This window comes from Amblyraja radiata, chromosome 10 (genome assembly GCF_010909765.2).
Source record: "Amblyraja radiata isolate CabotCenter1 chromosome 10, sAmbRad1.1.pri, whole genome shotgun sequence".
Classification (NCBI taxonomy): domain Eukaryota; kingdom Metazoa; phylum Chordata; class Chondrichthyes; order Rajiformes; family Rajidae; genus Amblyraja; species Amblyraja radiata.
Window position 1 is genome coordinate 52,475,125 of NC_045965.1, and position 17,575 is coordinate 52,492,699.

Consider the following 17,575-nt stretch of genomic DNA (forward strand, 5'->3'; position numbering starts at 1 on the left):
CCTAACTGCGCAGGTGCGGTTGGAGAGGGAGGGGGGTAGAGAGGGAGAGGGAGGGGGGTAGAGAGGGAGAGGGTGAATGGGGTAGAGAGGGAGGGTATAGGGAGGGGGAGGGGGGGTAGAGATTGAAGGGTAAGGAGGGGACATGCAGCGTCACAGGGGAGGAGGGCTGGTCCCCAATCGCAATACTCCACCACTCACCCATAGGGCCCAATACTCACCACTCCCTAGAGAGGGAGGGGGTGGGGCAGAGAGGAAGGGGGAGCAGATAGAAAGAGGGGGGGGAAGAGAGGGAGCTGGGCAGAGAGGGAGCTGGGCAGAGAGGGAGAGGGAGGGGGTAGAGAGGAAGGAGGAGGGGGTAGAGAGGGAGGGGGTAGAGAGGGAGGGGGTAGAGAGGGAGGGGTAGGGAGGGAGGAGGGTTAGAGATGGAGTAGGAGGACAACTTGTTCTATTTGATCTTATCGATTGTGCACACCAGGTTTGCATTCGTGGAAACACGTGAATGTTGCAATCTCGCACCCCTGTCCCATTGTGATGTCATATGTAAATGAGATCCATTGTGATTGGACGTCTGTGAGATGGCACTGTGACATCATCAATGGAAAGTGCTGCAAGAATCTCCCACAGAAAAGCAGTTAATTTTTTGAAATAAACGATTAAAACTTTTAAAACTTTGGAAATATTGGTTGGAATGCGACGGGGAGACGTTTATCCCGTCGAGGGAAAAAATGTGAGCAGCATGTGTGAACATGGGAAGGCTGTGGCCAGACGTTTTGGAAGAAGATACAAATTAAGGAGATTAAAAGATTGCCAACACAACCCTGCATACACACGGAAATTTAGAATGTTGGGAACAAAGGGAAAAGTTTTAGTACAATATTGATATTTCTGCTGAATTAAGCTTTAAAGTTATTTAAAGTTTTCATCTTTGAAAACAAAATCAATCAAGTTATTGTAACAATCCACTGCTGCCATCTTGTGGGCTTCTTTTGCAGCATCACAACTGAACTGGAATCAACATTAAAGTCTGACGAAGGGTCTTGACCCGAAATGTCACCCATTCATTTTCTCCAGAGGTGCTGCCTGTCCCGCTGAGTTACTCCAGTGTTTTGTGTCAATCTTCAATTTAAACCAGCGTCTGCCGTTCTTTCTGACACAATGGAATCAACATTGCTTTGTGATTTGATAAAAATGATTACAGTCCTTCATTCACAATGTGGCTTTTTATTTTACAACTCTGTCTTTGGACAAGTGGTTTTAGACTAGTTTCACCTGATGTTATTCTCTGGGCTGTGTGAATGTGGTTGCTCGCAAGACTCAGTAAATTGCTCCCCACTGCAGGCTCAACAACTGAACTTGGCCCATTTAGAGTTGCTACTGCAGCAGATGGTTAAGCAGTTAAGAAGGGATATTTACCATCATTTCCCTCAAGCAAATGCAACTTTAACCACATAACATCGAGCTTCAGCTTCATACTTCCAATTGGTGAGATATTGATAACTTCCCTGCAACTAGCCACCTCTTCATTATAGTTATTAAATTGCAGACAAAATGTGTAGGAAAGAACTGCAGATGCTGGGTTAAGCCGAAGATAGACGCAAAATGCTGGAATAACTCAGCGGGACAGGCAGCATCTCTGGAGAAGGTATGGGTGACGTTTCGGGTCGAGACCATCAGTCTGAAGATGGGTCTCGACCCCTAAACGTTACCCATCCTTCTCTCCAGAGATGTTGCCTGCCGGCTGAGTTACTCCAGCATTTTGTGTCTATTACATTGCAGAGTTTGCTATACCTCTACATCAGCAGGAGTCAGTTTACAGTTCCTGACAAGCATGACGGTAATGATATCAAGTGTTGCCTCATCCAGACGCCTCCGCAGAACCTTCACCAACTCGTCTGTGATCTCAGGCCCTGTAAACACCAGAAACGTTTTTCAAACGATCTATAATAACAGCACTTTATATTGTAATTACTGCAAAATACTCATAAATATAATCTAATAAAGACAATATACCATATAAAGTACATACAGTGCCCTCCATAATGTTTGAGACAAAGACCAATCATTTTTTTATTTTCCACTGTACTCCACAATTTGAGATTTGTAACAGGAAAAAAATCACATGTGGTTAAAGTGCACATTAACAGAGAGAGAAAGAGAGCGAGAGAGAGAGCGAGAGCGAGAGCGAGAGAGCGAGAGCGAGAAAGAGAGAAAGAGGGAGAGAAAGAGGGAGAGAAAGAGGGAGAGAAAGAGAGAGAGAAAGAGAGAGAGAAAGAGAGAGATAGAGAAGAGCTGCCACGATCGAGAGAAAGCGAGAGATAACGAGCCAGAGATAAACTATAACAGCTACCTTCTCGTCCCGCATCTCCCCTTCCTCCCCCCTCTCTCCCCTACCTCCCGCTTCCCCTCTCTCCCTCTCCGCTCTCCCTACTCTCGCTCTCTCCGCTCCTCTCCCTCTCCCTCGCTCCTCTCTCTCTCTCCCTCTCCTCTCTCTCTCTGCTCCTCTCTCTCTCTCCTCTCGCTCTCTCTCCTCCCTCTCGCTCTCTCCTCTCCCTTCTCTCTCTCCCTCTCTCCTCTCCTCTCTCTCTCCCCTCGCTCGCTCCTCCCTCTCTCCCTCGCTCTCCTCTCTCTCTCCCCCTCTCTCCTCCTCTCTCTCTCTCTCGCTCTCTCTCTCCCTCTCTCTCTCTCTCTCGCCTCTCTCTGGTCGTGCCCTCGCCCTGCACCTGTATTGATCTAATAATAATAAATTATATTTATGGGCGCCTTTCAAGAGTCTCAAGGACACCTTACACAATTTAGTAACAGAATAAAATGATCTGTTGGGGTTCAGCTGATTAAAATGCTTTGTCCTCACATCCAGATGACAGTGTACACGACATTTCAACAAAGACTTGACATTTTAAAAGAATAATTTGATTAGAAGGGCTTTCTTGATATTACGTCAAACATTTGGAGCTAAATTTAGTCAATTTGACATCTATTAGCCAATTTTACTTGTTTCTCTCAGACACCATTTTTTAATTTGCAGCTCTTGAATTCCCAGGATAATCTTCCTGTTGTAGCGCTGGTAACAGACTTACCTGCCTGTCCTACGCCATGTACCATGAGCAGAATGTGCTTATCCACTTGGCCTATGGGTCGTGATGACTCTGCACTTCGGGAGGATGTGGAATCAGAGTGTTTGAAAATCTAGATTGAAAAGAAAATCAAAAGTTATGAGAAGTGGTCTGATAATGTCTTATACTAGGTGTCACACCTAATTATCTAGTTATAGAGTTATATACAATGGAAACAGGCCCTTTGGCACAGCACGGCCATGCTCACCAAGATGTCTGTCTGAGCTAGTCCCATCTGTCTGTATTAGGCCAAATCACTCTAAACCTTTTCTATCCATGTACCGGTCCAAATGTCTTTTAAATGTTGTAATTGTACCCTCTTACAGCTTCTTCTTCTTTTATTTACCCACCAAACCCTCTACAAACAAATGCACCTCAGGTTCTAATTAAATCTTTCCATCGTCATCTTAACCTGTGTTCCCTAGTTTTAGACTCCCCTACGTCGGGAAAAAAACCATGACCATCCACCTTATCTGAACCCTTCATGATTGTATACGCCTTCACAAGGTCACTCCTCAGGCTCCTATTCTCAGGGGGGAATAAAAAGATCTATCCGGCCACTCTGAACATAGAAACAGGTCCTTCGACCCAGCTTGTTCATGCCAACGTAGATGCCCCATCTAAGCTGGTCCCAGTTGCCTGCATTTGGCCAGTATCCCTCTAAGTCTTTACTATCCATGTACCTGTCCAAATGTATTTTAAATGTTATCTTTCTCAATCACTTTATTTGGCAGCTTTTTTTCATTTACACATCACTCTCTGTATAAAAACGTTGCCCCTCAGGTTCCTATTAAATCTTTCCACTTTCACGCTAAACGTATGATCTCTAGTTTTTGATTTCCCCACCCAGGGAAACAAAATCTATTCATTCACCCTATACATTTCCCACATGATTGTATACACATCTATAACACCCCTCAGCCTCCTGTGCTCCAGGAAATAGTCCTAGACAACGCAATCTCCCTCTATAACTCAAGCTCTCCAGTCCTGGTAAAATCCTTGTGCATCTTTGCTACACCCTTTCCATCTTAATGACTTTCCTGCCATGGCTAGATGACCAGAATTGCGCTCAATGCACAATGGCAAGCGTGGTCTTGCCAATGGCCTGTACATTTGAGACAAAACATTTAATCTCTCAATTTGTTCAATTCATTGAACAAATCAAGACTATAACATCACAATATCACACATTCTTTAACAAATGTACAACCACTCACATACCTTTTCTGAAATATTGATAGGCTTTCTGTTACAATCATTAATTTTAGCAATACATTCTGCAGCCTGATATGATTGCATAGTTTATCCTGACTCATCTAAGAGTTGAGCTGTTAAGAGTTTATAAAATGTTCCTGATTTGATCTTACCCCAAGATCGTCCACAAGAATTGGTTCCTGACTGCGTGTTAGAGCCAATGAACGAGAAAACAGCATGGACTGACACTCTCTATCTGAATCGGGTGTATTTCCACTGCATATTGTCTCAGACAGCCTGTCAGAATAACACAGAGCAAATGGAAAAGGCAGAAACTGAATTATATTTGATGTGCTTAAAACACAATGACAAAATCATTTGTATTTATTTTAATTCAACATGATCCATTGAGCAATTATGACAGAATTTTACTGAATACTGAAACAGGCCATTTGGCCCAACTCTTGTATTGATTGATTGATAGCATTTAAAGTAATAGAGTGACACAGTAAAGAAACAGGCCCTTCAGCCCATTTTGTCCACACAGATCAAGATGGCTTACTGGGCGAGTGCATTTACACAGATACATAGACAATAGGTGCAGGAGTAGGTCATTCGGTCCTTCAAACCAGCACCGCCATTCGACGTGATCATGGCTAATCACCCACAATCAGTACCCTGTCATGCCTTCTCCCCATACTCCTTGATTCTGCTAGCCCTAAGAGCTCTACCTAACTCTCTTTTGAATGCATCCAGTGAATCGACCTCCACTGCCTACTGAGGCAGAGAATTCCACAAATCCACAACTCTGTGTGAAACAGTTTTTCCTCAACTCAGTTCTAAAATGCCTGCCGCTACATCTTAAACTGTGGCCCCTGGTTCTGGGCTCCCACAACATCGGGAACATGTTTCCTGCATTAGCGGGTTCAATCCCTTAATAATTTTATATGTCTCTATAAGATCCCCTCTCATTCTTCTCAATTCCAGTGAATACAAGCCCAGTCGTTCCATTCTATCATCATATTCCAGTCCCGCCATCCCAGGAATTAACCTCATGAACCTACACTACACTCGCTCAATAGCAAGAATGTCCTTCCTCAAATTAGCAGACCAAAACGGTGCACAATACTCCAGGTATGGTCTCACCAGGGCCCTGTACAACTGCTGAATGACCTATTTGCTCCTATACTCAACTCCTCTCGTTATGAAGGTCAACGTGCCATTAGCTTTCTTCACTGTGTAGTCTTTCTTCACTATTTTCATTTCAATCTAGATTTCCAAACCCTTAATTTCATCGATACCTCTCCAAATCTTTCCTTTCTGTATACCAGGCTAAATGTTGTTTAAAAATCATAATCATATCCACCTAGAGCTTCCTCTGGTAGTTCAGCTCCAGCTAGACTACCCTCCGAGTGAAAATATTGCCCCAAGGTCCCTCTTAAAACTCTCCCTTCTCACTTTAAGTTCTCACTTCTCACTATGCCCTATAGTTCAGAATCCTCAACTTGGAAAAATAACGAGGGCATTATCCACGTCCCTCATGATATTGTACAGCATTCAGCCTCTAGAATCCAAAGAATATAGTCCAAATTTGTTCAACCTTTCCACATATAATTCAAGCCCGCAAGCCCAGGTAACATTCTGGTGAATCTCATCGGCACCCTTTCAAACTTAAAGGCATCATTCCTTGAGCTGGGTGACCAGAACTGCATAGAGTACTCCAAGTGTGGTCTCACCAATTTGGTCTATATTCCACTCTGTTCAAATGAAAAATCCAAAATGTTTACGATTTTCACCATATCTTAAAATATCTTCTAGCATTGCCTTTGATCTTTACAATTATTATGTATGCAGTTTTGGTATCATTTGAAAATCAGGATACGACTTCCTTCACTCCTACATTCATAAGCAAAACCTTTCCTTTCTGGCATACATATTTTTAAACTAAACTGCATTATAAACCAGAGCATCGAATCAATGTTATCCAGAAACTGTTCTTCAAAGGTATTTTACTGAAACAAAACCAAAGTTACAACCACATTTGGAAATGTTTTCCAACATCTTGTGTGCAATTGAGAGACCCCTGCTGCCTGAAAAATGAACCCAGGGATGTTTCTAACTGAGACTAATGCCTTCTGAAAATAGACAGAACTAATAATTTTCCCCTCTCAAGGACATCAGTCAGGGATGCGGCTCAACAGACATGGATCACACCTCTTCTCTGCTGCCTCAACACATTTCAATCCCAACCTACATCCGATTCTTTTAGTTTCTCTGGCTTTCTCCGATTGTTCGGACTGGTGCAAAATTACCAGGTTAATACCAATTACTTCAGCCTCACAGGCAATGGATTTTGGAGTGCCTTCTTACCTGAGATAAAATACAGACTTTGTAGACCTTTCCTGGTACACAAACATGTTTTTCCTGTTCACAACTGAGAAAGCATTTAGAACTGAACGCAGGGCCTGAATAGCTGGAAAAAAAAGATGCACAATAAGTCATCCATTTATAATATATACAGAGAAATTTTAAATTAGTACATCTATTTTTCTTCCAACAACACATAGCTGTGGATGAGAGAGGAAGGGGATGGGGCAAAATTCATCACTAAATATAAAATGGTGTAATGTTGAATTACCTCTATAGCTTGAGTTTTTTTATTTTTATTTAGATGCCCACAACCTTTTAGATATCTTGCCAGAAGTGCATGTTGGAATAATGGCTGCATTTAAATCTGAAGGCACTATTTTAACCTAGCAGACATATGACCACTTGGAGAATCAAAACAAGCCAGAGGCAGTGTGCCCATCAAGTGACTTGGCTCTTTCAATAAGCAGCCACTTCTGTCACACTCATCATTCTTTCTGGTATCCCTGCGATTTTAAACCCCTTCAAATATTGATTCAATTTCCTCTTGAAGGCCAGTACAGAAATATATCTATCATACAGCAGATTCCAAATTCCAATCACTTCCGCTCTTCACGTACTTTAGCTATTTTAAAAAAAATATTGTGATTGGCTCTTTTGTCCTTCACCTTAAATCGGCACGTTATTAAACTTTCACCCGAAAGAAAGATTCACTATAAATCACAACTTTCATGTTTTAAAGCGATTAAACCTACTCTCGACCTTTTGTCCTCCAAGGAAAATAGCCTTGGCTTCCAGAGTTTATTTGTGTACTGAAATACTTCAGCACTATAAACCTTCGAGTAAGTCTCCTCTGTAACCTCTTCAATATCTTCAAGTTGTTCCTAAATTGTGGTGCCCAGAATTAGACATAGTTCAATATAGGTTTATCTCATCTTGCGAGCTTTTGTAACTAGATTTTGAACAAAAGAAAATTAGAAAAGGCTGAACACATCTGGAAGGGCAGGCATAGCATCTATCAAGGGAAATGACAAATTAACATTGGAGGTGTTTTTCTTCAACTGAAGCACAGCTACGCCTGGTTTGTTGAGAATTTCCACCATATTTCAAAACACCTGCATGTAATTTACTAATAAGTGTGCTTCAAAATACTGTTTGGTTTTTGGGATAATGTCAATAAAGTTACAAACTATCTTTTAATGCGGATTCCATTTAGCCTGGGGCCAATGGGAACACCACTCTGATCCAAGACCAGATGGTGGGAGATGGCCACATACAAATTAAGTGACTACAACACAAAAATTAGTTGCAGTAAGCCACGCAGCCCAAGCCTATTCCGGCATTCATTATAGTCACAATCAATTTACTCAATGCCCATGACCAGATCCCTACAGCTCTCAATTCCAGACCTTACAGATATTTATGCACCTTCTCATACTTCAAGAGCAAGCCTCCAAAACTCTCTGGGGCAGAGAATTCCAGAGATTCGCCATCCTCTGCAAGAAGAAATTTCAACATGCTTTTAATTTAAACGACCGGCCTCTTATTTACAGCTATGTCTTCTCATTCCAGATTCCCCCACTACTCGAAAAAAGGCTCTATCTTACTTATGGAAGTGTTTCATAATTTTTATATACCTATTAATTATTGAGAACATCTGCTCAGGTTTGCAGTGAATCCAAAAACTGTTGAACATGCATTGCTAGATCAACTAAATTTAGCCCACCTCTTGCAACACCCATGTTGGGTCCCATCTTCAGTCGAGGATGAATATGTATAATGGTTTTCCACACCACTTCACATGCAAAATGGCCTGGTATAAACTGCATTGTGGCAGCCAAGTAATCCCTTGCTTGGTAGGTATCATCTGCTGAATAATCTGTGATTTAAGGGGGAATAATTAAACAAATACACAATTCCTTCAAAAACAGACTTAGGGGGAACACAAAGTAAATTGTGCTTGTGACGGAAACTATGAGATATTTTTACATAACAGATAAAATTAAATGGAAGCCGTCTCCCTCGGTTCAGAAAGCAATTAAATCAGTTCTTATTAAAATTGCAGCAATTTATGAGGAATAGAATAAATGTAAAAATGTAGACAGTAATACATGCTATGTGATTACTGCGCTATTACAAGATGTTAAACTAAGACGAAACTACATCAAGGCTATTAACATAGCAATTTGAAGGTGTACATCTGTTAATCCTTTTGATTGTAGAGTTTAATAGCTTTATTTCAAACACATTGACTTGAACATGACAGAAGATCTATGGGTTGAAATCACAGGCGGACTTATCCTGATGCAAGTGGAATTATCTTTGTAACTCAGTCATTTTTATTACTGAGTTGTGATAACCCTTACAGGAAAGCAGTCAAATCCAACCTTTTCTTATAATCTTGCAAAATACATTTCTGAAAAATGGGGGATAACCCTTACTGCAATGAATTTAGTTTCACTCCTTTCTTCATAAATATCCTGCTGCACTAGACTTGAGGAGAGTTAGTGAGAGATTGGGCATAGGAGACCAAGGGGTGATCTTATAGAGGTGTATAAAATCAAGAGGAACACAGAAAGAGTGAATGCACAGTCTTTTCCCCAGGGTTGGAGATTCAAGAACTAGGTTTGTGAAAAGGAAAGATTTAATAGGAACCCGAGAAGCAACATTTTCACAGAGGGTGGTGCGTAGGTGGAAAAAACTGCAATGTGGCGAGGCAGATAAAATAACATTTAGCGGACATTTGTACAGGTACATGGATAGGAAGAAATTAGAGGGATGTGGGTCAAGCACGAGCAAATGGGGCTAACTTAGATGGGCTCCTGGTTGAGATCGACTAGTTGAGCCAAAGGGCCTGTTTTCATTTCTCTATGACTCTAGATTTCTATTTATTTATGCCATATTTAAACTTACCTGTCAATAAGATCAATTAAGATCAATTAATTATTAGGGAGGTATGATGGAGAGACACCGGGATATTATTGTCTTAGTAATTCAACATTTAATGTGGGGAAGTTACAGAAATCTATAAATCAAGGTCAAAGTTACTTAGGAAACATTGGTGCTGATGGAAATGAACATGTTTGTGTAATGGATACTTTGTACACACTGTATCTAGCTAATTTTGAGGAACTAACTAAATTAGCAGAGAAGAGAATATTTATTGATGCAGTTTATGTTAATGTCCTGAACTGATTTGCCTTCACAAGGAGGCCACAACCAAAGCGCTATCTTTCTAAATGATAAAAGAGATCAGTAATAAAATGAAACAGAGAAACATGATAGATATTAAATTTTCAGATTGATAATGCAAGCAAGAACCAGGCCAAATTTAGAATGTCCGGAGAGGAAGCAAAATAAGAAATAAGGGTTAAAGAGTTTATGATTAATTTGCAGCAATGATATGCATATACATAATGAATGGATCATAAATGGAAAGATGGAGTTGATTAGGATCGCAGCTGAAGACATAGTTAGAGAATTAAATGACAACTATGCATCTGTTTTTATTGAGGGAAATGTTACCACAGCTAAAATAAGAGGGAAATTAAATTCTAAATGGATTATGAAGGGAAGCGACCAGTAAAGCAGCCTGTAAGAAAAATAGATAAATCATTGGGTTCAAATGGGATACAAAAAAAGGCACATGTTCAAAATAACAAAGCTTGTAAAAACATAAACTGCATGTGGATCAGGCCACAATCAGCTCGGATATGGAGGTAATGACACGCAATTGAGAATTGTTAAAAAGTCAGCAAGAATTAAACCACTAATTAGTGGCCAGACACTTTAATCTAACAAATTAATCCTGGACAAATTAACAGGCTTTTGGACAAGTATGTATGCAAATAGTAAATTCTGTTTAAATAATCTAATTGAGAGTTGAGGCAAGGTAATGAAAAAGCTTGATGAGGGCAATATGGTTGATAAATATATGGAAGCTTCTACAAGATGTTTACTAAAGTGCCCCATAATTAGCTTGTTACCAAGGTGAAGCTCATAGAAAAGGGGAGCAACATGGATAATAAATTACTTTAAAGACAAAAAAAAGTTGTATAAAGGGCTAATTTTAAGACTGGATATAGTAAACAGTGATGTACCCCTGGGATCAGTGCTGGGGCACCTGCTTCTTACAGTATAATTTCATGACTTAAAGCTGGCAGTATGGAAGCATCAACATTATTTATAAATGACACCAAAGTTGGAATTACAATTGTAGAAACAGAGAGGCCTTGGTGTACATGTCCATGTAATTGAAGGTGGCTGAAGTTGAGAATCTGATTAAAAACCTATCTGGGATCTTGAATTTAGAACACGGTCACACAAGATATAAAGGAAGGTAAGCTGACACCTTATAAAACTCAGTTTCAGATATACCTGGAATATTGACTCAATTTCAACAATTTAAAATGTGGTGCATTTGCATTACTTTGTTTTAAATTCTCCCCGTTGGATTGCAACCTTGTCGTGGTCGGGGAGCTTGTGTGTCTCAGTGACCCCTAGAGCTATGCCAGTGGGAGATTCGACTCCTGTTAGGGTCTCCCATGCTGGACAGGTCGAAGGGTAGAGGCGAGACGAAGAGCGATCCACTGGCCCTCAGGTTGGAGGTTGAGCACAAGGGCTAATAACCATGTCTCGTAAAACAAATATGTTACGGAAACAACAACTGAAGGAATCAACACTGCTGAGTGGAGGGCCTTCGTTGCTGCCCTACATGCCAGGAGGCATAATAGGCAGTAAGTAAGTAAATAAGTTTTAAATTCAGATTTTCAGTGACCAGAGTGCTATCTTTTTGTAGTTAATAATCCTGCTTTTTCCATCTCCACCTTCCTAAAACCAATCAAGCGTTACTTTTCAAGCCACATCATTGTCCCCTTTGGATTTTCACAATCATTTGCTTGCTATTAATCGCTCCCACGTTCCATCCCATCACAAACAATCTCTCTTGATCCCTCCTCTTTTCCACTTTCCCTTTTCCTTGCAACTTCCAATGTGTTAACCCCCCAATTTAGTTTAGAGATACAGCACGGAAACAAGCCCTTTGTCTCACCGAGTCCTCTCTGATTGGTGTTCATCCGTGCACCAGTTCTATCCTACACACTAGAGAGTTTACAGAGGCCAATTAACCTACAAACCTGTACGTCTTTGGAATGCAGGAGGAAACCGAAGCACATGGAGAAAACGCACCCAGTCACAGGGAGAACGTGCAAACTCCCTACAGACAGCACCCATAGTCAGGATCGAACTCGGGTCTCTGACGCTGGAAGGTAGCAACTCTACCACCGCGCCACTGTGCCACTGTGCCGCCCCAGCTTTGTACAATTCCGGAGCAACATCATTCACCAAAGAATTCATCTCTCTTCACAGATGTTTCCCCAGCTGTTCAATACCACCAGTTTGTTTGTTTTCGTTTATTAAACCACCACGGTACATTGCTTTTACATTTGGATCTCTTTGAGACAGATTCATGAAATGGAAGAAAATTTGTCATACTTTCTCACAAAACGTGTATTGGATAATATAATAGTTATGGCATAGACATAAGGTAAGGGAATTTATGAGTTTGACAATCACAAAAATAGATGTAAATCAGAGAAGAAGGCTACAGTGGCACAGCTGGTGGAGTTGTTGCCTCACAGTATCAGAGTCGCAGGTTCGATCATGATCTTGGGTTCAGTCTGTGTGGAGTTTGCACATTCTCCCTGTGAGCATGTGGGTTTCCTCTGGGTGCTCTGGTTTCCTTGCACATCCTAAAGAAGTGCGGGTTTCTAGGTTAATTGGTCTCAGCAAATTGCCCCAAGGTTTTTAAGACGGAACTGCAGATGCTGGAAAATCGAAGGTACACAAAATTGTCTGACTGAAGAAGGGTTTCGGCCTGAAACATTGCCTATCTCCTTCGCTTCATAGATGCTGCTACACCCGCTGAGTTTCTCCAGCATTTTTGTGTATCTTGCCCCTAAGTTCGTGAGGAATGGATGAAAAAGTGAGGTAACAGAACTAGTGTAAACAGGTAATAGATGGTTGGCTCAGTGGGCCTAACGGACTGTTTCCATGCTGTATCTCTAAACTAATTACAAAGAAATACCAATATTAAAAAAATTGTGGATGGATTTCAAAATGCATAAAGGACCAGAAAGTGGTGCTCCAAAGTAATTTTTAGGGATCTACATAAATGGAGCACCAAAATGAAGTGTTCAGACCCCTCAAAAAAATCAATAATAATATTAACTTGTACATCTAAGGGGGTAGAAAGGTAACATAGTTTAATGCACTTTAATGTGGATAAATGTGAGGTTATCCACTTTGGTAACAAAAACAGGAAGGCAGTTTATTATCTAAATGGTGTCAAGTTGGGAAAAGAGGAAGTGCAACGGGATCTGGGAGTCCTTGTTCAATCAAAGTAAGCATGCAGGTACAGCAGGCAGTGAAGAAAGCAAATGGCATGTTGGCCTTTATTACAAAAGGAGTTGAGTATAGGAGCAAACAGGTCCTTCTGCAGTTGTACAGGGCCCTAGTGAGACCACACCCGGAGTATTGTGTGCAGTTTTGCTCCCCTAATTTAAGGAAGGACATTCTTGCTATTGAGGGAGTGCAGCGTAGGTTTACAAGGTTAATTCCCGGGATGGCAGGACTGTCAAATGCTGAGAGAATGGAGTGGCTGGACTTGTATACTCTGGAATTTAGAAGGATGAGAGAGAATCTCATTGAAACATAGAAGATTATTAAGGGTTTGGACATGCTAGAGGCAGGAAATTTTCCTGATGTTGGGGGAGTCCAGAACCAGGCACCACAGTTTAAGAATAAAGGATAATATTAAAATGACAATAAATTGAATTGTATTGTGTTGTAATTGTAATTGTATTGTATAAGCCTTTTAGAACGGAGATGAGGAAACACTTTTTCACACAGAGAGTTGCGAGTCTGTGGAATTCTCTGATATACTCCTAGGAGAGCGGTGGAGGCCAGTTCCCTGGATACTTTCAAGAGAGCTAGATAGGGCTCTTAAAGATAACTGAGTCAGGGGATATGGGGAGAAGGCAGGAACGGGGTACTGATTGGGGATGATCAGCCATGATCACATTGAATGGCGGTGCTGGCTCGAAGGGCCGAATGGCCTACTCCTGCACCTATCGTCTATTATCATCGGTATGGCTATATTCATAGCAAAGATACTGAACTTCAGAATGGTCATATTCTTGGAATATCAGAGCAAAGTTTAACACTCACAACAAGCCAAAGAAATTTCCTCGACTACAGTATAATAACCGGAAAAAAATTAATATTAAAATTTTGGAAAGGCCCTACAACCCCCACAATTAAAATGTGGAGGCAGGTGGGACTAAGGGAAAAAAGTTGTTCGGCACGGACTTGTAGGGACGAGATGGCCTGTTTCCGTGCTGTAATTGTTATATGGTTATATGGTTATATCTAGAAAGAATTAGACTTGTCTTAATGGACAAACAAGAACTTTTTGATAAAATATGGGCTCCATTCATTAATTATCTGACGGGATAGATTGGCCCAGCACGAAAACCCAACTGAAACTTGAACTCAGGATTAGATGAAAAGTCATACTTTATAATCTACGAACCTATCTCCAATGACATATTATAAGTAATCCATTCCACCTTTTTTGTTTTTTTGATATTTGTAACTCTTTATTCTCTCTTTCACTCTTTTTCTATATAAAAAAAACACTAGAAGCAGAAGTAATCGACAATTGAAAATTTTAATAATGTATGACTGATGTATATGAAAAGTTTTTACGATAATATGTAACTATACTATATAATATGTCCACTTCTAATAAAAATATTATTTAAAAAAATAAAAAAAAGAATGGTGTTAGAATTAATATTATTGGGATCCAAACGTTTAAATAATAGGGAAAGATTATATTGAATAATGTTGTATTGGCTCTGAGAATTTATAATGAAATTTATAGGATAGGCAGGGTATAGGGTTTCTGCCCTTAGTGGGGATGGTGAGGTTGAATGGGTTTGAAATCTAGGACATGGGCCTAAATCATTTTGATTTTCAACCAAGATTTAATTCTACATCTACATACTTTTGGATAAGATGCCTGAACCTGATATACTCCAACAAGTGGCACACTCTATAATGACCTGTTGTTGAATAAAGGAATAATAAAAATAATTAAATTGCAACACATTAGAAAAAGATTTTTAAATATTTTGTTTTGGTTACAACATCCTATAGATTTACTAGTATTTCAGAAAGAAAAGAGTAAAACGTCCCATATAAATTAAACAAAGCTGGCCGATTAGGAAAATAATTACATACCATCACTGGCGATAATCCGCGGGCGATATGAAGTGTATGGGGTTTCATTCTTCCAAATATCTTCTTCACTCTCAGCCACAAGTAAGGAATTGCATACATGACTATCGTGTAGATCCTGAAGCAACAAACGCTGAGAAACAGAAACAAAGCACATAACAAAACATGAGTTAACGGTCAGTGTTGGTGACCAGCTCCAGATCAAGCAACGTCATCATCATCATGGGCTAAATACTGCTAATGGTTGTTTGGGCAAGAGTGCAAAGATTGGTTTGGTGCAGTTTAGTTTAGTTTATTGTCATGTGTACCGAGGTACAGTCGAGTTGCAGCAAGGATCAGATTGCGATGTACAGAAGGAACAGATTCCCATTCAGTGCAGTACATTGGAGTTCTCTCCATACCAATCTTGTTCAGATTCTTCCTCGGGCATCAATGGTAAAGAAAAAGTGGAAATCTAACAGCATACTTAAACATTTTGCTTCAATGTCCACAAGAGGAATATTCGACTGGAAGTAAATTCGGAGACAGTCAAAAGCAATTTGATAAAGATTATATAGTAAATGAAAAGAGAGGAAAAGAGAATCAATTTATTTTAAAATGGGTGAAACTGAAAATAATAGTATAATTCCTAGGGTTCTAAGCTAAATAGGGTAAGAGCTGGCAGAAAAATTACATTCTGAGTTTGAGAGTAAATGTGTTCCAAGGGATTAGTGAATGGCCAATGATACCACTATTTTAAACAGAATGTAAAACTAGCCTAGATCATTGCAATTAAACTTACTTGACATCAATGGTTGGGTCAATTTTGTAATCTTTAATTAAAAATGTAATTACAAAATATCCTGCAGAAGAAAAAATAATTAAATGCCACCAACTAGGCTTACAGAAGAGAAAATAAGCTTTAAAAAACCAACATTAATGTTGAAAGAGCTCTCGCAGCATTTCCAGAAAGCCTGTAGCGAGATATAACACAGGAAACCACTGGAGTACATTGAGTGGTACAAAAATTGGTGCAGAGAGAAATGAGATTAAATATCGAAATGGAGAAAGATGAAAGTTGGAATTAAAATGAATTTCTCAAGTGGTCAATAAACGTCAGATTGAACGTCAATAAAGGTGTCCTCTCGGGCCTTTGTTCTGGAATGGATTCTGTTCACTATGGATAAAAAGGAAATTATATTCATATATTATCTTTCATAGTCTTAGGATGCTTCAAGATGCTTGCACATCCAGATATGTGGCAAAAAAACCCACCCAATTCATTTGTACTAAGATTTGTCGTTGGTTTGCAACTTTCACTTCTATGTAAAATGAAACAGAAAACCCAAAACTGCATAAGGTTTGTATTTATATAAATGACCTAACCTACGTCGGGTCTTATTCTTAACATCCCATGAGCCCGAAACCCTAATTCCATTTGATCTGGCACATTACTTTGCCTTTCATCATTCCTGGAATGATTAGTATTAATCTTCAGTTTTGTAGAGTACACTAATAGGATCATAATGAGCAATAACACAGGATCAATAAGATGGTGAAATTCAGTGTCAGTAAAAGTGAGGTGGTATATTTTGGTTGAAAATATTGATGATTTCAGCCTCATGATTATCATCTTTATTGTCCTTATCCCTACATGAATGCCAGATCCTACTGTAATAATATTAACAGAAATAAATGGTGAAATTTTAAATCCCAATTATTACAACTGCAAGCCAGAGCCAGCACTCTGGCTGCTCACACCTCAGATTCTCCATCTTAGTTTTTAATCCAGTTTTTCCCCCGTGCTCCTATTTCTGTTCCACTCATTGTTTTGCAGATATCCCCGTGTTATATATTTCTGAAATTACTGCCACATCCCTTCAACGTAAATGTTATTTTGTTACAAAACTCCTTTCTGCAAACCAAACTCTCTTCGTCATTGTGCTGGATGATTTACAGGGCCACTATATGACATGGGTGCGGCCACGTTTGTAGTAATGGGTTTGCTCACCCTGTTATAGGAAAGATGTCAATAGCTGGAAAGAGAGCAGAAAGGATTTACAAGAATGCTAACAGGATTTGAGAGACTGAGCTGTGGTGACAGGTTGGGCAGGATAAAGGGCCTGTTCCACTTGGGCGTCATCTGCGCGTCACGCAGATGGTGCGAGAAGATTTTGTACATCCCAAAATCCTGGGGCGCCCCGCGCGTCACTGCCTACGTCGCCATGCGCATGTAATGCGCACCATGCCGCGTCGTGCGTCGTGACGCGTAAATGATGTTGCATAAATGACGCACAAATGACGCCCAAGTGGGACGGGCCCTTAAGACTTTATTCCTTGGAGCGCAGAAGGATGAGGGGTGATCTAACAGAGGTATGCAAGATCATGTGGGAAATAGATAGGGTGGACGTACTGAGTTTTACTTGGAGTATGACCAGATGAAAGCCACACGAACAATGAGGTGCATTCACTTAAAAACAAAAGCACAGATAAATTCCACTCATTGCTGAATTGAGCAGCAATAGTACTTGAACAAATGGAGGTTAAAAAGTGCATAAAAAGGATAACTGCTACAGATTGTTGAATGAGTGCGAGCATTGATATGTTAGACATGACGAGAT

At 40.1% G+C, this 17,575-nt stretch overlaps 1 protein-coding gene across 5 annotated transcripts in view; it reads right to left on the minus strand.

Moving 5' to 3' along the window:
• The window catches only part of szt2 (SZT2 subunit of KICSTOR complex), a 198,604-nt gene that overhangs the window by 82,401 nt on the left and 98,628 nt on the right, over window positions 1–17,575 (minus strand). For all 5 annotated transcript variants that reach the window (XM_033028842.1, XM_033028843.1, XM_033028844.1 and 2 more), the window contains exons 42-47: window positions 14,979–15,108; window positions 8,401–8,553; window positions 6,678–6,780; window positions 4,481–4,604; window positions 3,078–3,186; window positions 1,789–1,907 (exon numbers count right to left, since the gene is read on the minus strand). In XM_033028842.1, the coding sequence (XP_032884733.1) occupies window positions 1,789–1,907; window positions 3,078–3,186; window positions 4,481–4,604; window positions 6,678–6,780; window positions 8,401–8,553; window positions 14,979–15,108 (738 nt within the window). The remainder of the gene's footprint in view (window positions 1–1,788; window positions 1,908–3,077; window positions 3,187–4,480; window positions 4,605–6,677; window positions 6,781–8,400; window positions 8,554–14,978; window positions 15,109–17,575) is intronic.